The sequence below is a fragment of the Delphinapterus leucas genome, chromosome 6, assembly GCF_059928025.1.
Source record: "Delphinapterus leucas isolate spDelLeu-1000000601 "Yukka" chromosome 6, BTC_Dleu_Yukka2, whole genome shotgun sequence".
Taxonomy (NCBI): Eukaryota; Metazoa; Chordata; class Mammalia; order Artiodactyla; family Monodontidae; genus Delphinapterus; species Delphinapterus leucas.
This window is the reverse complement of record NC_143134.1, coordinates 20,669,404-20,693,343: the sequence shown is the minus strand read 5'-3', so window position 1 is coordinate 20,693,343 and position 23,940 is coordinate 20,669,404. Positions and strand designations below refer to the sequence as shown.

Sequence of the window (23,940 nt, the reverse complement as noted above, 5' to 3'; positions counted from 1 at the left end):
GTGAGTTTGCCCCTGGTGCTTGGAGCCTGTGGCATTATTCCTGGGCCCTCAGCCCATCTGTTCCGCTGCAAGGGATCGGCCACTCATTAGCTCTCTGTATGGAGTGGGTGTATCTTACCTGGACAGTGCAATGGCTGATAACCAGCAGATTCCCACTTTTGCCATGTAAAGTGGTTGATGATGTGGGTGGTGGAGGAGGTGGGCATAATCATTAGGTCAGTATTTTCCCAACTCGCATGCTGATTGTAAAGTTATAAGGATAATAAGAGCTGCAAACACATCGTCCCTACTGAGTGCCAGGAGCTATTAATCCTCATAACACTCCTATAAAGTAGCTGTAATTATTACCAGTTTATCAATGGGGAAATTGAGGGACCTGCTCTTAGCCTCTGTGTGTATCCCAGTGAATAGACATCTGTCGCTGTTTCAGTGCTCAGCCCCATGGGGGCTCCTATGAGGGTGCACTCTCTACCTTCTGTGTACCTTACTGATGCTGAAACATGAATCACATTAAACCATGCTCTGAAGAGTCTTCTTTTTGAGGCCAACTCATAGTACTGTTTCTCACAACAGTGGTTTGACCTTAGGATGCTAGTAAGATATGCCAGGTCAGTGGGAAATGACACAGGAACCAGCACATGCTCTCCCTGATAAACCATAATCACAAGTTTTGTGTGTGGGTTTATAGTCAAGGCAAGGTAAACCTAGCACTTAATAATATTATCAGGCTGAGAACTCCTGGGGCAGCCATCTTGCAGGAGGCCAAGAACCTTGAGTCTGGCGGCAGCAAGCCTGCATCCATGTCCACTTTAGGAAGCTCCTTTCTCAGACACTGTGAATGCATAGACGCTGTTTTCTAAAGTTCCCTCTTTCCTGGAGACCTTGTGGGTAGGCATCATTAGGTCTTGCCTTCTGTAGGCATCTTCCAGGCTTCCATGGCTGACTAAGAATTCCTATGAATGTACTGATATATTCCCTGGCCCAATGTGTGAATGAGGTTAGTCAGGACTCGACTCAATGCCTGGGAGCCAGTCTCTTTCCTTATGTGACTTAGTTCGTCTTAAGTTTTTTTCAGTCATATATTGATTCTACATTTTAACTCTCAAAAGCCAACCTTACCAAGTAACTGGGAGCACCTCACTCTAGATCCTTGTACTAAATAAAAACAGGAATCAAAACTCATTCTAGCATAACTTCTAGCAGTTAGTATAAGATCATTTCCCAGGGCTTTGGCTTCCCAGGGTGGAGCACAGCAATAGAAATCACCAACCCCTTCTGTGGAAAAGCACGTGATTTTTCTCCACCTGCCCATCCTTCAAGGCCCCACTGAAGTCCTGTTTTCTTCATAATGTGTCTCCAAACACACCAATCCATAATGTTTCCTTCTGGACTATGGGAGCACTTCCTCCTGAACCAATCATCTGGCCCCTGGGGCACAGTGCCTTGTAATGCAAGTGATCTTTTGATCTCTTTATGTTTCATCGAGGAGAGAGCTAACCTGTAAATTCTTAACTCACAAGCTGGGGAGAGATGCTGTTTTAAGCCCTTTGGCCTACATCGATCTCCTTCTATTGAAAGCACTCTCTGGTTCCCGTTAATTGATTGGTTAGTGGTGGATGTAACGAGGTTGATGGATGGGTTAGTTCCTTAACATAGTCTTTCTGGAAATTGGCGAGTGGTGAAAAACGTATTAGCTAGTAAGTACTGGGAAATGAGATTTTTATAGCTGTAATCTACAAGAGTGGAGAGCATGAATGAGCTAGAGTTTTCTTCTTGCTAAAACACAACTCTTGTGCTTAGTTCATGATCTGTGTCTAGTACATGTCCCCAGATAATTGTGCCAAGTCTGCTATTGACTAGGAATGAGAAATAAGTGAGCCAGGGAGGAAGAAATATGATTCCTGTATTTGTGTTTCCAAAATCTTTTAAGCTCTGGTTGAGGATTTCCTATGTGGAAGTTCCACTATTTAATAGCAGAATTGAGTTCTAAGTTTAAAAAAAAAAAAAGAAAATTCCACCCTCCTCTCGGGGGGCAGCACATTTCCCATCTTAATCTTGACGTCTCCTAAAATAATTATTTTGTCATTGTGAGTTATTTTTTAGATGTCTTATAGCTGCTATTGGTTGACTGGAAGGTAGTCATTGTGGGGATCTTAATCAGCTGATAGGGCTGAGAATCTGCTCCTTCTTTTGATAGCATGCACACCCATTCAGAGATGATCCATTTCAAATGGAAATCTTGGCTTTCTTTTTTCTTTTTTCTGTCCCTTCCTAAAGCATTGACAGTTCACTTCAGGCAGAATTTCTGAAATGCTTTCTCAAAAATCTGTATGTCAAAGTAGCCAGCCTTGGGGCTTCCCTGGTGGTCCAGCGGGTAAGACTCCACGCTCCCAATCCAGGGGACCCAGGTTTGATCCTTGGTCGGGGAACTAGGTCCCACATGCCTCAACTAAGAGCCTACATGCTGCAAATAAACATGCTGCAATGAAGATCCTGCGTGCTGCAACTAAGACCCGGCGCAGCCTAGATAAATAAATAAATATTATATAAAAAAAAAAGTAACAAGCCTTAAATATTAAGATTCACTGGGAAAAAAGTTAAGGGAACCCAGATCTGTAGGTTTCAATCACCACCACCACCACCCCCGCCCCGAGACATGCGTGCGTACACACACACACTTTTTTTAAAAAAATAAATTTATTTATTTAATTTATTTATTTTTGACTGCACTGGGTCTTTGTTGCTGTGCGCGGGCTTTCTCTAGTTGCGACGAGAGGGGGCTGTTCTTCATTGTGGTGCGCGGGCTTCTCATTGCGGTGGCTTCTCTTGCTGCGGAGCATGGGTTCTAGGCACACGGACTTCGGTAGTTGTGGCGCATGGGCTCAGTAGTTGTGGTGAGCGGACTCAGTAGCTGTGGCTCACGGGCTCTAGAGCGCAGGCTCAGTAGTTGTGGCGCACGGGCTGAGTTGCTCTGCAAGCGGCATGCGAGATCTTCCCGGACCAGGGCTCAAACCCGTGTCCCCTGCATTGGCAGGCAGATTCTTAACCACTGCGCCACCAGGGAAGCCCCACACAAGCATTTTTATTGGCGTTTGCTTTCTGATTCTGTGTGTAAGTTCCTTCAGTCTGTGTAAAGATGAATACAGGTTTTTCTAATCTACATCAGTACTTTTATCTCTCACGCATTTTCTCCCACAGATTATGAAACCAGGCATTGTGTTTGGTGTCTTTAAAGACATCTTAGAGCCTCCGCCTTTCTCTACAACACATTTCTTAGTTCTCTTCTTATCAGTCTCAGTTCATGAGAAATTTAGGAGGTAGGTACAGAGTCTTAAGTGAGAAGAAAATACAATCCACTAACCAGGTTAAGCCCAGCCATGTAGACACAGGTAATTATTCTAGAAGGGAAAGATATTTGTATAGCTGTGATTTATTTTTAGCAGTCATACCATAACCTTGTGAAATTACCATAAATATGTTTTAAAGTGGGGATGTGGCAGCCATGCCAAGGAGAGAGGAACCCACCCATCCAGAGTAGAAAGAAGAAATGGTAATTCCTGCACGTTCCTTTTTTCTCTTTGTTATATTAGTATTATTTATGATTTTATTATCTTTCCTGTATGCTTTGGAGAAGAAGCAAGCTGTAGGGGACAGACAGGGGACTAGAAATTAGGAAGCATGATTTCTCATCCAGTCCCTGCCCTAACTGACTCTGGTTTTGGACGAAGTGCTTGAAGTCTCCAAGTGTCTGCTGGATTTTACCCATCTGTTAAAATGATGCAAAATCTGCCTTGTTTACTCCATAGCGTTGTGAGGGTATAAAAAGAAATCATCTGGGACATCCAGAAGGACCTGAAGGACCTGTGACATCTGGCTGCTAGGCTGTAGAAACTTAAAACTACAGTGTGATTAACCACGAGCCTTTAGTTTTCATCCCTATACATGGAGCACAGTCTGCTCTTATCTTCCTAAGTATGTGAATCTGGGCTTCCAGAATCAAAGCCCAAGCTTGGTTTAATGCTTGCAAGATGAGTCCTTGAACAAATAAAATTAACTATCGTAGTGTGAAAAAAAAAAAAAAAAAGAAATCATCGTGCAGGCAGACCATCAAGGACTCTGCAAACGTGAGCATGAGAGTCTTGATGTCTTAGCTGGATGTCCGTCCTCCCTCGGGGCAGCCTGGCTCGCTGTTGCTCTGGCCAGACTGGGAGACTCTGAAGCTCCCTTCCCTGTCCCCCGTTATCCAAGGTCACTTCCTTTGTCTTGTGTTGTGGTCTTAGGCGGAGCGGCCTTGAGCACTCAGTCTATGTGTTTCTCCCCGTAGATAGTGAAACTCCTTAGCTTAGGTTCCAGTCCAAGAGACAGGGATCATTCCAGAAAGGAAAATGGAAGCACACAGATGCTGCATGCAAATGCACCGCAGTTTCTGACGAGCTTTGCCTGCACTGCTGATCCTGCATTGGAACCTATTTACCTGGTATTTTCAGTGCTTGATCAGGAAAGGAGGGAACACTGTGAAGGAGGACGTGGTTGCCTGGTGAAATGGCAAAACTGGGGGCATTGGGGTCAGACAGGCGGCTGGTTCTTAAATTCTGACTTGCTGGAAATTCCCTGGCAGTCCAGAGGTTAGGACTCCACGCTTTTACTGCTGAGGGCCCGGGTTCAATCCCTGGTCGGGGAACTCAGATCCCATAGGCTGTGCCGTGTGGCCAAAAAAAAAAAAAAAAATTCTAACTTGCTCCTTTACTTGGTATGCGCTTTTATATTCAGAAAAAAATAACAAACCCAGTAATAGTTAGTGCAAACAAACCCAAGCAGAAAGAACACAGATTCTGCAGGCAGGGAGTTTGGTTCAGGGTGTGCCACTAGAGGATTTTACAGCCCAACACAAGTCCTTTGACCTCCTAAGTTTTCCTTTCCTCGGCTTCAGTGATAATTATATATTACACATGCCTTGCAGATTTGCTGTAGAATTCAATAAGATAATCTGTGTCACATTTCTGGGACAGTGCCTGCACATTGTCAAAATGTGACAGCCCCTGACTCTCCCCTTGCTACATTGCTTCAGGAAAGAGCTGATTCATGTTGAAAAGTGTTAGGAGAACTAGATCCACATGGAATTTTGCCCTGAGCTAGTTTAAGGGTGTGCCTGCTACCTACCCGGTGGGCTCCCTTCCAGCCCTAGAGTCACTGAGCTACGCTAGGTGGATAGTTTTAAAGTATTCCATTCATTCTTTTCTGCTGCCTCTCAGGATCCAGTGAGCTGAACTTGGCTTCTTTTCCTTCTTCCCTGCCATGTGAGTTGCCTCAGCTAGAAGGGCGGACCCCTGTGCATTGATTTCTACACGATGGTTGGATGTAATATCTAAGTTTACCTTTTCACTGACAACCCAGTTATACTTTTTGAATACGCACAAATCTGCACCCCACATCATACTTATCCTGTTTTCTCAACTAAAACCCAGGTCTTGAAAACTGACAAGTTGGAGTATATTTGTGGGGACATCAGGACAAGACTTTTGGAAGAGGAGCTGTCCCAGGAATTCTGAGGTGTTTGGTCATCATAAACATACTCTCTAATGCCTCACCCTGAGATTAAGTGCAGTGCTGTTTCCCACCTTCCAGTGGGCGAAATGGTTTGGTGAGGTTTGGTCAGCCAGGCTGTTTTGTTCATACAAGTTCGGCAGACTGAACCTGATCCGATTTTCTTATGGAAGAGAGATTGCAGAAGAGCCTGGTGGTGGAAGGTGGTTAATACATCTTCTTGAATCAAGTGAACTTAATTGCTAAAATGCAGTTCGTTGAAAGGATTGATCTCCTCTCATTGAAAATTTACCAGCAAAATAGAACCTAGGGCTGGGCTACAGTCCTGTAAAAATCTAGAGCAGAGAAAGTGCCTGTCACCAAGGTGGGGGTGGGGAGACTTGCCGGACACACCATGAATTGCCCTTTCATCCCATCTTTGCATATCCAGGCAGATTAAAGCTACTCAAGTCTAATCTTTTTGAACTGGTGGTTATTACTGGCTGCTGGAGGATATGCTCTGAAGTGTAATTAAGCTGATCTCAAGGTTGAAACCAGGCGTCTGATCGCTTATTACTAAGGACAGAAAATTCCCATAGGAAGCTTCGTCCTGGTGTCAGGGCATTTCAGCTGTGAGTTGCAAGCCCTGCTTTGGTGCATGGCTCTCACGAGAGGCAGGAGGAGATGGGGCGATGGCCAGGACAGGGCAGAGGTGGCGCTTTGGGTGTTTTTCCAGTTTTGTTTTCCTCTGACTTTGGTGCCGGGCTTCCAGGATTTCCTGCACTACTTCCAGAGGCGAAAACTGTCTTTTACTGGAATCTTTTCTTTAAAAATCGAGCGTTTGCTAGTCAGGCCAAGCCTTTAGCTGACAGAAAAAGCACTAGGATGGATGGATGGGAAGAGAGGCAGGGCCCCTGCGGATTCATGTCCTCCCAGAGGTAAGGGTCAGCACAGCACAGGACACAGAAAGACCAAGACACCAACCATCCCGGTTCCCGGAAGGTCCAGATACTCAGAAAAGACATGAGATTCATTGCGAAGAGCTATATACGGGGGAAATTTGATATAGAGCCACCACACTGTGTGAGTACATCAGGACCGAGATGGTCCGAGTCAGATATATTTAATCAGGAAGTTGCTTGGAGGAGTAATTGAATTTAATGTCTCAGCCATAGACTTGAAGACGCTTATCCTTGGGAATGGATCTCATTGCTGGTCCCCTGATTTTACAGATGGGCATATCCCAGAGGGAATAATTTGCTCAAAGTCACTTAGCAAGTTAGTGATGGAATTAGAGATAGAGACCAAGTCCCCTGTACTTTCAGCAAAGAAGGTTTACAATGGAAGAGGAGAGATTGGTGAACAGAGGAAATATTGATTCTTTTGCAGAGGGAGAGGTGGGGTGGAGGCCCAGAGAAAGAGGCTTTTGACTCTGGTCCGCATTCTTTGGGAAAGAAAGTGAAGAATAGAACCCAGGTTTTCTGACACCCAGTGGGGTGGTGCCATTGTCTCAGTGGCCCTCAGAATTTCTAAATGACTCAAAGGATGGCTTCTGTATTTCTACCGCTATTGAAGATAAAGCTGTTTCTTTTCTTCTTGTCCCTTTTTTCTTCTCTTTAGAAATTCTTAAAAAAAAAAAGACACCCAGAATAGAAATGTAAAAAGTAAGACCTCAAAGATCGTCAGGTAGAAAAGAGGGATAAATTCTAAGCAAATGCAGGAGTATCCTTACTGTCTAGTTAGAAGAATATTTAGATTTCTCTATTTTGTGTAGCTATTCCTCAAACCGAAACCAGAGTGTTATTTTATTATTATTATTTTTTTTTGCGGTACACGGACCTCTCACTGTTGTGGCCTCTCCCGTTGCGGAGCACAGGCTCCGGACGTGCAGGCTCAGTGGCCATGGCTCACGGGCCCAGCCGCTCCGCGGCATGTGGGATCTTCCCGGACCGGGGCACGAACCCGTGTCCCCTGCATTGGCAGGCGGACTCTCAACCACTGCGCCACCAGGGAAGCCCTCAGAGTGTTATTTTAAGTTCAAGCAGTCACAGTTTGTTTTTCGGGCGCTCCTGTGTCCCAGGCTTATTCTGCAGAGAGGATCAAAGAAATTATTAAATACATTCCTTGCCCTCCTGAATTCTGTGACAATGGCTGCTAGTATAAAAAGACTGAGATTAGTGGAGGCTAGAGACAGGAGAAAAGGCACTCTTTAATGGGCAGGCTTGGGTATAACAGGGAGGAAAGATGGAGACCTGAGTCCTTGGCTTCTGGTGTTGATGGGGAGAGCTTGATTTTCTCCTCACCTGTCCTCATTTGCTTCCCCAGGAACCCAGAAAGTGTCAGGGGCCAGCTACTGCATAGAACATCCACGTAGAACAGTCTTAGGAATTGTGGCAACAAAATCTGTTTCCTTAAAGTAAATGGGAAAGTCGTTTCCTTTGGTGTGTTCCAGCGTGTCTACTCACAATTAATTTGGCAAAGTGAACCAGAAAAGAATGGCCATCTTCATCCTTCTTGGTGGCGGGGGGGGGGGGGGGGACTCTTGGCCAAGCAGGCTGATATGGACAGGCAATAATTAAATTGCTTTGGGTAGTGTCTAATATAATTGAGACCAAGGACTTGTGAATATATGCCCCAAACAAAGCGCTATCTCATAGAGGATCCCCTGAGTCTCGGAGCCCTTTCTTTACCATATTATGAGACCTAATATCTTAATTAAAATGAGAAAACATTGAAAAAAAACTAACTAGGAGTAGAAAAATAGATTGCAAGAAGAAAAAAAGATCCCTTGCTGCCTGGCAGCTTTGAAAGGCAAAGTTTTATGGGCTTAATTTCTCAGTTAGAAAGACAATGAGTTGGAAACATTTTATATGGAATTGAATGAAAAAACACAGGGTCGTTTTACCTTTGCTTTTAAAAGTCTCATTTATGTTTTTCTAAAGACTGGCTGATGAGAAAGAGGCAATTCAGAAAATGCTAAAAGCATAAAATGTAGGCGGTTTCAGAATTTTAATCAGCTTTCGTGTTCTGTGTTTTTCAAATCAATGGTATTAGCAGAGCGTATTGCAATCGCAGATAAATGAGTTCTTCGTCTCTTTCTTCTGTGTTCTCATAGAACCTTGAACTTCTTGTAGGGCTCTTACCACATCTGCTAATCCCATTGATATCTTCACTGTCCCCACTTAGGCTGAGGGCTCTTCACTCCACATTTACTGGTTGTTCACGAGTATCTTGGATATTTTCAGCCCTGATTCTAGTCGATAACATGACCCAGGCGTCTGTACCTGGGACTGCTGTACCTAATATTCCCTATCATTTTAGAAGTGTATGGTTATACAAATATATCATGACTTTTCACCTATAAATAAAAAAGAAGTGGTCTCATAGTATATAGGGGGTGATGGTATATATTTGTGTATCAAAAGGAATGCACAGAACAGATTTCCTGACTGTTCTATCTAAAGTGGCCTCCTTCCCCCAGGTACACCCTGTCATATTGCCCTATTTCCTTCTTGGACTTTTTATAATCTGAAATTATCCTGCGTGTGTATACATAAATATTATATACATATAATATATGTATGTAATATTACATATGATATTGATATATTTATATTTACTATATAATTTTAATATATTTACATATATGTATATAAAAGTTTACTTATTTATTGCTGCATTCTCCTTCTGGAATGTGCAGGAACTTTATTTCCAGCACGTGGTAAAAGCTTATTGACTTTTTTTTTCTTTTTTTTAATGAATGAATCCTTTAGGTAGAACCAAGGTCATAATGGCATGGATATCAATTATTAGACTCAATATGACTGAGGCACAAATAATTAGCTGGTCGTAAGTTAATTTTAGTTCAGTTACAGGAAGTTCTTACTGAAGCCCAGAATAATGGTTTCATTATTCCAGGTCTAACAGTTTCTGGATGGTCTAACAATTCAGTGGGGACTTTAATATTTCACATTCTCTTTTCGATTATCCCTTATCTCTGAAATTACAATTCTTTCTCCATCCAGAATTCACTGATGCAGTACATTTTATAAAGTGCCTACTAGCTCCTAGGGATACAAAACGGAACAAGCTCCTTGTCCTGTAGGTTCTTACCATCTGAGGGGAGAGGACAGCAAGCCAAGGTGGTTCAGGTTATGAGTGCTGGCATAGGAACAAATTCCAGCAGCTGTGGGAGAGATGGCCAACACAGAGTTAGGTTTTGAGGAAGAGATTTCTGAGATTCTGGAGATGTCAGAATTAGCAGTTGGAGGAGGGTGTGGTGTGTGAGCAAGAGACGGGGAGCGTTCATGGTGGGGAAGAGGAGAAAAGTGGTTCCAGGTGGAGGAGTCACTTACTGAGAGAGTCTGGAGCATTTGGGAGAAATGGACATCGCTTTGCGTGGAAGGAGCGTAGATTTTTCAGGTAGTGATCGGTGTACAATGCAGCTGGGAATGTGGGTAGGAGCCAAGATAGGAAGGACTTACGTGCGATCTAGTGTATCTGGAGGACAGTGGAAATCACTGGAGGGTTTTAAGTAAAGGAGGGACATCGGCAGAATTTTAGGGGACGTGGATGATTTGGTACACTTATAAGTTAGGACTAACCATCCATCCTATCCATCCTACAAGTGCTTATCTGTTTTAAACCTGCACCAAAGGAGGAAGTGGGAATGGGTCAGGGCAAAGCCATCCCTAGTGATGTAACAAGGTCGCCTCAATGTGCACAGCTCACTGCATGGCAGAATTAATTGCTTAAATGACACCTTATAAAGGATCGGGTCCAAAGATGTTCTTATCTTCCATCACACCTTTTTTTTTTTCTCTCTTTTTTTGGTCCTTTGCTCTGCCTCATTTTCCCACCTTAGAACAACAAGGTCACGCTCTTCCGCCAGCTGCAGCAGATGACGTACAGCCTGATCGAGTGGCGGTCCCAGATCCTGTCTGGAACCCTCCCCAAGGACGAACTGGCAGAGCTCAAGATGAAGGTCACAGCCAAAATCGATCACGGGAACAGGTAAACCAGGGATGACTTTTCACTGAGAACTTGGAAAAAACCACGCACCTTCATGCTAAGGACACAGCTCACCATGAGCTTGTGATCTTGGAGTTGCCAAAGAACAATGCTTAACTGTTCTCTTTCTGCCTTGGAAAATATTTAATTTTGTAGAAGAAAATTTGGCAGTGCCCTTCATGGGCCAGACCCTGTGCTGGATCTCTGGTCTCAAGGAGATGATGGATGATCAGGGAATATGGAGCTTGAATGGAAGCAACTCCACTGCCAGACAAACTCAGAGGGTCTGGGCATCAGAAGCTGACAATTTCGGGGACCTGGGACTATCTCTATCTTTATTCTTTTTTTTTTTTTTTTTAGTTTTTATTTTATACTGGAGTATAGTTGCTTTACAATGTTGTGTTAGTTTCAGGTGTACAGCAAAGTGATTCAGTTATACATGTATCTATTCTTTTTCAGATTCTTTTCCCATTTAGGTTATTACAGAATATTGAGTAGAGTTCCCTGTGCTATACATCAGGTCCTTGTTGTTTATCTGTTTTATATGTAGTGGTGTGTATCTGTTAATCCCAAACCATAATTTATCCCTCCCCCGCCGCTATCTTTCTTCTAACAGGATCATCAGACTCATTCTGTCTCTTTCTTTCTGTCTTCCCCTAAGTGGGACCATTGCTCACATTGTGTAAAAACCAGATTTGCCAGAATAGCCTGTCTCCGATAACCTCTAAAGAGTTAATCACGTCATTCATCTTCCGATTGGCTCGGTCAGATATGTAGGTCCCAGATGTTACTGCCCTTTGGAAGACAAAAAAATTTAGTAGATTCATCAAAATTGATGGTGACCTGGGATGATTCGTCCTTCCTGACCAGCTCTTTTTAAACACTGGGTTCGTTTCTCAGTTTTTGTTGATGATTCATTTGACGTTTAGTTTTTTGTTTTTTTTTTCCTTGGCTGTGTTGGGTCTTCGTTGCTGCGCGCGGGCTTTCGCTAGTTGCAGCGAGCAGGGGCTACTCTTCGTTGCGGCTTGCAGGCTTCTCCTTGCGGTGGCTTTTCTTGTTGCGGAGCACGGGATCTAGGTGCGCGGGCTTCAGTAGTTGTGGCTCGCGGGCTCTAGAGCGCAGGCTCAGTAGTTGCGGCGCACGGGCTTAGTTGCTCCGCCCTTGTCTGTCCACAGGACTATAACCACAGGAGCTGCACTGCTAGTCATATAGTCCCGGGGAGACGCTTAAACAACAGCTAAGATGGGATAAAGCAGCTCCCTCCTGGCACATAGACTGCCTCTGTATTCTTGGGTCTTGGCACACTGTGGCATCAGCCTGGAGGCCTCTGCTCTCTGGCAAAGGATGGTAATGTCCTACAAACAGCAGACCATGCTGGCCTTTTCATTTCAGCCCTTGGAAGCAGCTCAAGAAATGAAGCTGCTCCGTCAGTGCATCCGTGATCCAGTCTCTGAGCAGCCAGCAGGGCCCATTGCTCATAGTCTGGGCGGCCTGTGGGTCTGGCCGCCATGGCAAGGGACCTGCCAGATTGAATCAGTTGATGGAGATGCTATAAAACAGGGAGGCAGGAAATTAGGCATTTTTGCTTTCTGCCCAAAGACTTGGCACGTGCCACCGTTATCCTTGAACTTTCTTGCCCTTTGGACATCCTCACTCCTAAACTGCTAGTGCCTGGAATGAACTGGGTGTTCTGATCACAGTATCCTGTTTCCACCACAGTCCCCAACTTCTTAGAACTAAGTACAATTTTTACTGCTTCTGTGTGCACATCGGGCATAAAAAGCCTTGCTGGGATGCTGCCATGCAGGGACCGTATGGGCCTTACTATTCCCGTGTGGCACCCAGAGCTCCGTCTTAACACAGCCAGGGGTTTTCTTGTGCCAGTAGGAGCTAACATTCATTGAGAGCCTATTATATGCTAGATATTGTACTGTGTGCTATATATGTACTGTGCTATATATGCGTTATCTCATTAAATTCACACAACAGCCCTGAAGGGTAGGGAATAATTTACAGGCGAGGAAACCAGGCGTTTGCAAAATTAAGTAGATGACCAGGGTCATATTGCCAGCAAGTATTAAAACCAGGATGCAAATCTTGGTCCAGCTGACACCAGAGCCCATTCTCTGAGATAGATTTTGTGATACCAACAGCCAGGACTTAACTTCTTTGATTCCTTTTGTTGCTCTTGTTGTTTTTGGCTGCGCCGTATGTCTTGTGGGATCTCAGTTCTCCGACCAGGGATTGAACCCAGGCCACAGCAGTGGAAGCCCTGAATGCTAACCACTAGGCCACCAAGGAACTCCCTTGATCTCCTTTAAAATGGTCTTGAAAAGGGCTTCCCTGGTGGCGCAGTGGTTAAGAATCCGCCTGCCAATGCAGGGGACACGGGTTCGAGCCCTGGTTCGGGAAGATCCCACATGCCGCGGAGCAACGAAGCCTGTGTGTCACAACTGCTGAGCCTGTGCTCTAGAGCCCGTGAGCCACAACTACTGAGCCCGTGAGTCACAACTACTGAAGCCCGTGCGCCTAGAGCCCACGCTCCGCAACGAGAGAAGCCACTGCAATGAGAAGCCCCTGCACTGCAACGAAGAGTAGCCCCTGGTCGCCACAACTAGAGAAAGCCCGCATGCAGCAACGAAGACCCAACACAGCCAAAAATAATAAATAAGTTCAATAAATAAATTAAAAAAACAAACAAACAAAAAACAGTCTTGAATTAAGCACTGTCCCCCGGGCCTGTGCTTTTAAGGAGATCAGGGTAAGCTCCCCAGTATCTGAGCATCCGTCTTTCGTAGTTCCTATAGCAAACTACAGATGATTGAGGAGAGAAGCATTGGTCAGACGATTTTGGTTAGAATTAGCGCCAGTTTTGCCTTTCCTGTTGAGGTTCTGCAGACCAAATTACGTTGCGTATTATATGAGTTTGGGTAACATTTGCGTAAGTTTTTTAGCATTGTTGTTGTATGGAAAGGAAGCAAAAATTGAAAGGAGAAAAGCCAGCGAACTCTTCTTATCATGACTTGTCTGGCACCCAGCCTTTCAGCTGAATCCTCTGGGTTCTTCCGTGAAGACTCTTCAGGAAAGGGTCTGCTCCTGACGAGGAGAACCAACTGACCATTTCTTTCTTTCTAGAATGCTGGGGTTGGATCTGGTCGTGCGGGACGACAACGGGAACATCTTGGACCCAGATGAAACCAGCACCATCGCCCTCTTCAAGGCCCATGAAGTGGCCTCGAAGAGGATTGAGGAAAAGATTCAAGAAGAGAAGGTGAGCTTCCTCAAATGTGCAGACTTTGGCCACAGAGGTTCCATTTTTGCTTTTTTTTTTTTTTTTTGGCGGTACGCGGGCCTCTCACTGTTGTGGCCTCTCCCGTTGCGGAGCACGGGCTCCGGACGCGCAGGCTCAGCGGCCACGGCTCACGGGCCCAGCCGCCCCGCGGCATGTGGGATCTTCCCGGACCGGGGCACAAACCCGTGTCCCCTGCATCGGCAGGCGGACTCTCAACCACTGCGCCGCCAGGGAAGCCCTTTGCTTTTGTTTTTAATGAAGGAAAAGGAGTTAAGACAACAGAGGTGGAAATGTTGTTTAGAAAATCATTCATTTCCTCATTTTAGAAGCAGAATGTTACAAAAAGAGCAAGGCAGTTTTGTATATTCTGACCTGGGAAGATTGCAAAGATAATGTATTAAGCAGAAAAGAGCAAGATGCAGAACCGTGTGTATAAAAGACTATTATTTGTGTTTCAAAAAAGAATATACATACATCTGTGCTTGCCTATGTGCAGACTAACTCTGTAGTGATAGACAAGAAACTGACAATTAATGGATGCCTCTGAGAAGGAGAACTGGGTGGGAGAAAAGCCTCTTGACTCTGTAAACTTCTGTATTTAGTACATAGATCATGATTTCCAAAATAAGTAAAATAATATTTACAAATAAAGTGTTTGAAAGATTTTAAAAATGGTAATTGGACAATAAATAAAAATTCAAAAGGTATAGAAAAAGAGAAAAAGAAAAAAGTCACCTATATTATGACTGCCCAAACATACTGATGTTGAGGTATATATTCTTCCAGTCTTTCTGTTCTAATGAGTAGAGGTTTCTCTTTATTTCGTTTAGTTTGTAGGTTTTATTTCTTCACAGTTGTAATAATATTTCGTTGTGTTTCTGGATCTAATGGCTAATCATGCCTGAAGGTGGACCTGTCCAGTGGAATCTCTTATTTGCAATGAGAGTTGTTCCCCAAAAGAAGGATAATGAATCGTGATGTTTATGCTTTTGAGGTTTACCCAGAAATTGTCGTGAGAGATGAGAACTTCTTAAAGCTACTAAAACCCTGAGTTATCATAAACTTTAGATATTTGCTCTCTAGACAGCATTTATTGAATTACTTGGGTTCAAGGCGCTTCACAGGACTGCCTTGATCACCTAAATAATAATGGTTCTGTTTTTCTCACTTGATCACTTCTCCACTTACACACACTTTCTTCTCAGTAAGTGCTTCTCTCCGGTGGTCATTATATTTGGCTCCCGTTTGCAGGCCAGAGTCTTTGCTAGCGTTTCCCACTTGCTGAAACCAAGATGCTTTTCTATCTTGTCCTCTGTGTTCAGTCAATCCTGCAGAATCTGGACTTGCGGGGCCAGTCCATCTTCAGTGCCGTGCATACCTACGGCCTCTATGTGAACTTCAAGAACTTTGTCTGCAACATTGGGGAAGATGCAGAGTTGTTCATGGCCCTCTACGACCCGGACCAGTCCACGTTCATCAGGTAGTAGAGACTCAGGTCATCTTCCGTCAACCTTGCAAAAATACCCAGTCTTCACCTATCTCCTCCCTGGGGATTTCTTTGCTGGGTTTGAGAGGGGAAGATGGAGAAGAAGGGGAGGATTTCTAGGCAGTAGAAAATAAAACCCTTTGGGTCGCTAAGCCATTCTGAATAGCTGCTGAAACAGTGCGGTAGTAACAGTTTGTGTACTCCCTGGGTCTTAGAAATCACAGCAAACTCATCCGAACATGGTGACAGGAACAGAGAATTCAAAGGAGTATAAGAGAGGGGTGAGGGAGGGATGACTCGGCAGAGCACTGAGAATTTTAGAGCAGTGAAACTATCCTCTATGATACTGTCATGGTGAGTGTGTGTCATTACACATTTTTCCAAACCCATAGAGTGTCCAACACTAAGAGTGACCCCTAATGTAAACTGTGGACTCGGGGTAATAATGACCTCTCAGTGTAGGTTCAATGATTATAACAATGATTGTACCATTCTGCTGGGGGTTGTTGATAAAGGGTGGGGGCTGGGCATGGAGGGGGGCCTAGGGGAAATCTGTACCTTCGGCTCAGCTTTGCTGTGAACCCAATACTGCTGTAAATTAAAGCCTTCAGCGGATGGTAATAGGCTTTGTTCAACCCTACAGTCATGCTGCCGCTGAGCAGCTAAGAAAACAGGTTTATTCTTGAGAAGATGGTTAAAAGTAATTACTGACAAATTATTTATTGTTTTTTAAAATACATTTTTAAATTAATTATTAATTAATTAATTTTTGGCTGCGTTGGGTCTTCGTTGCTGCGCACGGGTTTTCTCTAGTTGCGGCGAGCGGGAGCTACTCTTCGTTGCAGTGTGCGGGCTTCTCATTGTGGTGGCTTCTCTTGTTGCGGAGCACGGGCTCTAGGCACATGGGCTTCAGTAGTTGTGGCTCGCGGGCTCAGTAGTTGTGGCTCGCGGGCTGTAGAGCGGAGGCTCAGTAGCTGTGGTGCTCGGGCTTAGTTGCTCCGTGGCATGTGGGGTCTTCCCGGACCAGGGCTCAAACCCGTGTCCCCTGCATTGGCAGGTGGATTCTTAACCACTGCGCCACCAGGAAAGCCCCAAAATTGTTTGTATCTAAAATAGAAAGCTTATTGCAGTGTGGTGGATTCCAGGGGATGGACTTGGAATGGTTCTTATAATATTATGTTCCTGATTCAGCAAAACTGAAACTTTCATACAAAGAATTTGAGATGGAACATAGACCCCAGATAGAATCTGGTAGAATCTACTGTGTCTGTGCCCGTCTTGAGCAGTGCTTGTCATGGGGCCGTACTGGGTGTACCTCAGAGAGCCAGGCTACAGCCAGGAGACCAGAGGCCGGTCATTGGTGTGGTCTCAGACCTGCTTGGTGAACTTTACTGGGCTCTTCTGGGCCACCTTTCGACCCTATTAAGTCTATACTGAGAGCAGCTTCCTCCCCGTTTAGGTGCTCATTGAGATTTTTTTTTTCCCCCTTCATCAGTGAAAACTACCTAATTCGTTGGGGCAGCAATGGAATGCCCAAGGAGATCGAGAAGCTTAATAACCTTCAAGCGGTCTTTACTGTAAGTCCTACCTATGTTTAACCCTTTCCTTTGTTTGTGATCTTCACAGGTGCACGTGACAGGTATATGGAAAATTTAAAAACGGACACATGAAAATAACAATCAGCATGATCCCTCTAGCAGGACTGACCCACTCATTTATTCAACAAATATTTATTGAGCACCTGTCAGAGGCCAGGCACTTGAGATACATCAGTGAACACATCCGATAATGTCCTGGTTCTCAAGGAGCTTTTTGTCCTAATGGGGAAGTCAGTAATAAACAGTAATTAGATAGATGAGGATTTGTATAGAATGTTAGAGGTCGTGAGTGCCTTGGGGGGATTGGGAGTTTCTGGGCTGGGGGAGGGTTGCTGTCTTAAACAGGTGGGTGAGGGCAGACCTTTCAGCAAGAACTTCCAGTTGATGAGGGGGTGAGCTGTGCAGATAAAGGGGGGAACCTTCCAGAGCCACGTTACAGTCGGGGCAAAGACTGGACTAGACTTTTCTGTTGGATTATATGTTAATGGACTTTTCGCTCTCTGTCTCCACTTCCCCGAGGCAGGAGGTGCTGCTGTAAATGGATCAAGAGCCAGGAGATGTACTGGGCTAGAGCCTTGGGCCTGGTGACTCTCCTTTTCGTGGGCTAGGAACTTCCTTGGGATTCTCTCCCCTTTTTTGGACATCAGTGCTTGAAATGCCCTGGAGCTGCTGCCACCTGCTCTGAGCAGCCTTGGTGGGCAGGTTTTCCAGCTCCCATTAAGCCTAAAAGAGATACTGGCTTCCTTTTCTCACTTTTTCCCTTAAGCCACACCGATATTTTGTCTGCTTTTTCTCTTACCACTCTTACAGTCAGGAAAACAGAGTCTAAGGTCAAGCACCAAAGGAAGTGATAGGAAGGCGCATTGGTCCCTGCTTCCTTCCTTCCATCCTTCCTTCCTTCCTTCCTGCCTTCCTTCCTGCCTTCCTTCATTCCTGCCTTCCTTCTTTCATTCCTTCCTTCCTGCCTTCCTTCCTTCCTTCCTTCCTTCCTTCCTTCTTTCCTTCCTGCCTGCCTTCCTGCCTTCCTTCCTGCCTTCCTGCCTTCCTGCCTTCCTTCCTGCCTGCCTGCCTTCCTTCCTTCCTGCCTTCCTTCCTTCCTTCCTGCCTGCCTTCCTTCCTTCCTGCCTCCCTCCCTCCCTTCCTGCCTTCCTTCCTTCCTGCCTGCCTTCCTTCCTTCCTTCCTGCCTTCCTTCCTTCCTGCCTTCCTTCCTTCCTTCCTTCCATCCTGCCTTCCTGCCTTCCTTCCATCCTGCCTTCCTGCCTTCCTGCCTGCCTTCCTTCCTTCCTTCCTGCCTTCCTTCCTTCCTGCCTGCCTGCCTTCCTTCCTGCCTGCCTGCTTGCCTTCCCTCCTGCCTTCCTGCCTGCCTGCCTTCCTGCCTTCCTTCCTTCCTTCCTTCCTTCCTTCCTTCCTTCCTGCCTTCCTGCCTTCCATCCTGCCTTCCTCCTTCCTTCCTGCCTTCCTTCCTGCCTTCCCACCTTCCTTCCTTCTCACCTGCCTTCCTTCCCTTCTGCCTTCCTGCCTGCCTTCCTTCCTTCCTTCCTTCCTTCCCGCCTGCCTTCCTTCCTGCCTGCCTTCCTTCCTGCCTGCCTTCATTTCTGCTTATTATTGTTCATTCCATCTATTAACCTCCTACCCCTATGACGAAAGTGGTGTATTACTATCCCTGTACTGACCCATCCACATCTTCATCACCTAGTAAACACCGACAAAAAAGAGCTTAGAACTCTTCCCAAAACCTCTCCCCAACACGCAGAGTATTTCCTCAATTCTGAGATATGTGAAACGCCTGAAATTAAAAGGCGTTTATCAGTCAATGCGTACATTATTTAAAAAACAACAACAACAACACATTAAAAAGGTGTTGTTGAATCATTGGTCCATCTTCTAATCAATACCATTTCAGAATAGTTGCAATTCACCCCCTCCTCTCCTCCCCCCACCAATTAGGCTCCTCCTATATGCAAATTTCATGTCCAACTTTTTCAATGAAATAAAATGTGGTGACCGATTCTTTGGTCATTGAATATTCTACAGAAACTTCATTTATACATGATTGTATATTATTAAATAATATCAGTGTGCCCCAGTTTATGTAACCAGTCACTTAAAGTCTTTATGTTTCTATTAATAGAAACTTCACAAAACCTAGAGTAGAAATTCAAGGTGAATATCGTCATCGGTATATATTCCTATCTTGGAGACCTGAGTTAATTTGATTATAGTGGATAGATATGGATCGATTGTTTAAAAAGTAATTCTTGATTCAATAAAGAGGCCTTGGATAGCCGTTTCATGAAAAGAATTTGAGATACAGTTAAATCATTTCTGGTATTAAAGCAAATGAGATATTTGAGCTCTTTTGTGGGTTTACTCACCCATCCTTAGGAATACAAACAAGCATAGAGCATGAGCCCCAAAAAGACAGACATTTCATCGCCACGTTTCTCATTAGTCAACACACACCCAGAAGCTCTCGATGTATATCTCTCATAAAACAGATGAATAATTGCAGAAAGCAATGCATGTAAATTTCTGTGTCATAGTTGCCTCACAGGATTATTTGGAAGGTGAAATGAAATATCACCAGCATGTGTAGATACCCAGTAAATGTCAATGTCTTGTAAGTTTTAATTTCGTTTGACACTGAAACGCGTCTGGTGCTCAGATATGCCCTGGCCAGGATATAAAGTAACAATGACAAGGGATCCCATTTTTACATACCCTGCGTAAACTGGAGACTTGAGATTGAATACAGTCTGATTTATAAATTTGAAGTAGGAGCTGGGGAATTTTTAAAAATTCTTTTTTTGAATACAGTCATTTTTCTCTGATGCTATGATAGTTCTTGGGTGGATAGGGGGAAGAGAGGAGTCCTTCTGATATTTCAGCATTAGGAAGTATGCTCTGAACGGTGTTCTATTGTAGAGTGAAAAGAAAAGAGAAATGAATGTGACAGGGTGATGTAGGGTGACATCCTTTTCTGTTCTCTCTGCCCCTGTAGGACCTCAGTAGCACAGACCTCATCCGGCCCCGCATCAGCCTCGTGTGCCAAATTGTCCGGGTTGGCCACATGGAGCTGAAGGAGGGCAAAAAGCACACATGTGGACTCCGGAGACCCTTTGGAGTGGCAGGTACAGAAAGAACCTGAGATGGATGTAAGATGGTATGGCCACTGGGAAAACAGTATGGTGGGGCCTCAAAAAATTAGATTAGGATCCAGCAATCTCACTTCTGTATCCCCAAACGAATTAAAAGCAGGGTCTCAAAGAGATATTGTCACAGTCATGTTTACCACAGCGTTGTTCACAATAGCCAAAGCAGCCCAGCTGTCTGTTGATGGATGAATGGATAGGCAAAATGGTCTTTCCATACAGTGGAATGTCATTCAGCCTCAAGCAGCCCGTGTCCCCTGCATTGGCAGGCGGATTCTCAACCACTGCGTCGCCAGGGAAGTCCAATGTGAATGTTTTTAATGCCACTTTGAGCTGTACATTTAAAAATGGTCAAAATGGCAAATTTCATGTTATGTATATTTTTCCACAATAAAAAAAATTAAAAGAAATACAGAGAAGAGGGAGGAAGGAGAGAGGAGACTCAGAGACAGTGCAAGATGAATTTGGTTGTTAGTGTTAGTATCAGGCACACCACGTTTACTGCCTAAAACTGCCAGGTAGCTTTTTGTGGGTTCTATGTCCTCACCTAGATGCCCCTCCTTTGTTTCTCCCTCACTGCCCAGCACTGTGTCTTGTACACAGCAGGGCCCTCTCAGTAAAGCCTCTGTGTGACTGTTGTAATTTTCCCTGACTGCGGCTGCGTATTGATTTTAATTGAATAAAATTCTCCTGGGAAAGTGGTTTGTATGTCTAGGAAATTGGCTCTTCCAAGGTAACATTGCTTTCAAAGAGCGTCCTTGGCTTAAATCAAACTCCATAACCTTCCAGGAGGCCCTCCATTTTCCTCTGTAGTTTGTTAAATGGAGGAAATATATTTTTGGTATTGCACCGACACTTTGGTCCCTAAGTAGTTTTGAAAGCCATCAATTCTGCCCCTGGAACGAGGGCCCAGAAACTGCACGTTTTCAGGGTTGACCTGTGGGTTACGTGGCTGGTGAGGCAGCCTTTGTACCCCAGGAGGCTGTGTGCCTCATGCATCCCTTGAACGGCCTTGCACTGCACCTGCTCTCAAGGTTGGCCAGGCTCTGTCTAGAGGGGACAGCACTACTTCCTGATAGTGAATTGAAATAAAAGCCCAGAAAAGGCAAGGAACCCTGGCCCAGGACTGCTTAGCCATCTATACGGCAGTCTATTCTTTCATAAAAGATTTCAGGAATATTCAAGGTCGTTGTCTTTCAAACTGGGCCATAGAGATTCAAACGTCAAGCTCAAGGCTTTTATTTGCTCTTCCATTTCAGGGTGTATGTGTGTTCATTCAGGGCGTGGAGATTCATTTACTTTGAGCCTTGATGCCAAGCACCAGAAATTAGGAGTAACTAGATGATGTCATTCACAAATGAACTGCCTATTTGGGGGTTCAAATACAAATTCTCCAGCGTGCGCGCGCGCGCGTGCGTGTGCACACGCACGGGTGCATGCAGTTTTCAGGGGTCTATTAAGGGCTGATAGCAAGTTGATGTCATGCCCTGCTTTCTACAGCTTCCTTTCACTAACTATTCATTCCCAAGCCTTATGCACTATATGTTCGGGTTGATTTCAGAAAGCATTTCCTCTCTTGTCTTTAGTTTTTCTAGTGATTATTGTCTCATATCTCAGTATTTCTTTTAATCGCCAAACGGATTACCTGTGGTGTGGATCGTTAGTGTGTGTTTTGTGGCTAGATTGTAATTTATTAACCAAGGAATGGCTTCTTGCCATGGCCCCTGCCTAACCTCAGCAGCTGTAGAGTGAATGGCCCACTTATTAGTTCTTTACCACTTAAACTTCTGACCTAGGGAAAATTACCTACCTTTCCTGTAGTCAGTTTCCTCATCTCTTAAAGTAGGGCTAATATTAATATTTGTATAAATAAGATAATCCATGCAGTAGGGTTACAACAGCGCTTCCTTAATAGCTCCTACCGGGCATCAAAGACCAAATCACTATATGGTCTTCTAGTCTGTGCTGTTAGTGCCCTGGTGCCCTTCATTTATGTGGAAACCAGGTGAGAAAATGTCAAATCCGAGGGACGGTGGACCACTGCAAGTCTTGAGTTCCTCTCCCAGGTCTTTTATTGTATTGACACTCCTGCCAAGAAACTCCTGTCTTGGAACGCAGGCTTACTAAAAAGGGTCAGTGTCACGTGACTCAAGAATTCACCAACTTGGTCTAGTAGAATGTTTTAAAGGAGGTCGTCTGCAGGGTTGATCCAAGAATACCCAAGCCCCTGCCTGAGTCCCTGATGAATTGATCTCCTGCTAGGCTGGGGACACTGGGAGCCATCATTGGCAAAGAAATAAAAGAAACATCCCTGCTCGCTCTCGCTCTCTTTCTTCCTCCAGGGTTCTATGTTTGCTGATACTGTAATCTTCCATAGTTCCTCGCTGAGGGCTGAAGCAATTAGTTTCTTTAATTAAGCTTTGTCTTTTTCCTAGTGATGGATATTACCGATATCATACATGGGAAGGTGGATGATGAAGAAAAGCAACATTTTATTCCGTTTCAGCAGTAAGTACTGTGGCATTATCCCAGGTGACTTGAGACCTGGATTAGGCCTTTGGATGGTGTGTTAGAACCAGGTGCTAGGAACCTTTTGCCTAGTTAGAAAAGGAAAGCTCTTAAGCGGGAAGATTGTCAGAGCGGAGCTGACAGAAGACTTTATTCAAAGTCCTTCATGTGGCGCTCCATTAAGAGGGTAACTGAACTTTCCTGATTCTACAGAAATGACCAAAGGAACATAAGGGGCAAACCTACCAGATCATGGTGCCATTTAAATGCCAGAAATGCCAAAGTTTGTCTGTACTTTGTCCTGTGGAACAGGTATCACAGAGGACGAGGAATCGAGTAGAATAGCACAGGGCTTCTCAGACTGTAACCTGCATATGAATTACCTGGGATCTTGTTAGAATGGAAAACACGATCTGGTGGGTCTGGAGTCTGCATCTGACAAGCTTCTAGGTGATGCTGCTACTGCAGGTCTGGGGATCACACTTTGAGTAACAAAGGTTTAGGAGATGCGAGAGTGAAGGGTAGACTAATCCTTGTTTTCCTGCAAGCGGAGGGAAGCCAGCCTGGGAATGCATGGAAGCTTTCCCCGCAGAGCTGCACTCAGCTCCCCATACTGAGTCTCAGGAGCTGGAGCCCCAGGTGGGCCACTGGGGGACGTTGGAGAGCTACTCTCTATCCCCGTAACGCTGAAGGAGCGTACGTGTGAACATCATGACTGGCTCATACTCCAGCAAGCATGCGCCACTGACCTCGCACAGGTGGCTGGGACGTTGCTGGGTCTGACTCCTAACAGGGCAGTCGTGTCAGTGATAAGAATTGATTGTCTCGGCCAGTATGCGGCCACCACAACAGATCAATATGACAAACCGAGAATTCCAGAAACCAGCCCAAGGATATTTGAGTTAATATGTGATTTTATTAGTAATAAGTAATATGGTTATATATATATATATATTTTAATTATTTTAAAATAATTTAAAATCAGTGGAGAAAGATAAACTCTGCAAAAGATAGTGTTTGAGAAAATTAGCTAACCGTTTAAGAAACATAAGTTAGATCCTCATCTCCCACCTTATACCACTGTAAATTCCAGATGATAACATATATAAGTGTAAGAGCCAAAAATCTTAAAGTACTATAGGAAAACAAAAGTTTTATACGGTGTGATGTGTGGGAGGCCTTTCTGAGTCAGACACCAAGGATTCCCCTAAAGAAGAAAAATTGATAGGTTTCGCCACACAAAAATTTTAGACAACTTATACATAGAAAAAATTTAATAAACTCTTTGCAATGTCTATGAAAAAGAATAAATATTTCTAAATTGTAAGGAATTAATACAAGTTCATAAGGGAGTAAGAAGGAAACATACA

At 44.5% G+C, this 23,940-nt stretch overlaps 1 protein-coding gene across 2 annotated transcripts in view; it reads left to right on the top strand.

The window, feature by feature from the left end:
• The window catches only part of DOCK5 (dedicator of cytokinesis 5), a 216,285-nt gene that overhangs the window by 91,843 nt on the left and 100,502 nt on the right, over window positions 1-23,940 (top strand). The window contains exons 1-7 of one of the 2 annotated variants that reach the window (XM_089912792.1): window positions 40-5,550; window positions 10,388-10,536; window positions 13,669-13,804; window positions 15,148-15,305; window positions 16,807-16,888; window positions 19,912-20,041; window positions 22,498-22,570. In XM_089912792.1, the coding sequence (XP_089768918.1) occupies window positions 10,424-10,536; window positions 13,669-13,804; window positions 15,148-15,305; window positions 16,807-16,888; window positions 19,912-20,041; window positions 22,498-22,570 (692 nt within the window). In that variant the 5' untranslated portion in view covers window positions 40-5,550; window positions 10,388-10,423. Of the gene's footprint in view, window positions 1-39; window positions 5,551-10,387; window positions 10,537-13,668; window positions 13,805-15,147; window positions 15,306-16,806; window positions 16,889-19,911; window positions 20,042-22,497; window positions 22,571-23,940 lie in introns of those variants that run through there. The other variant, XM_022595031.3, reaches the window with a different exon arrangement.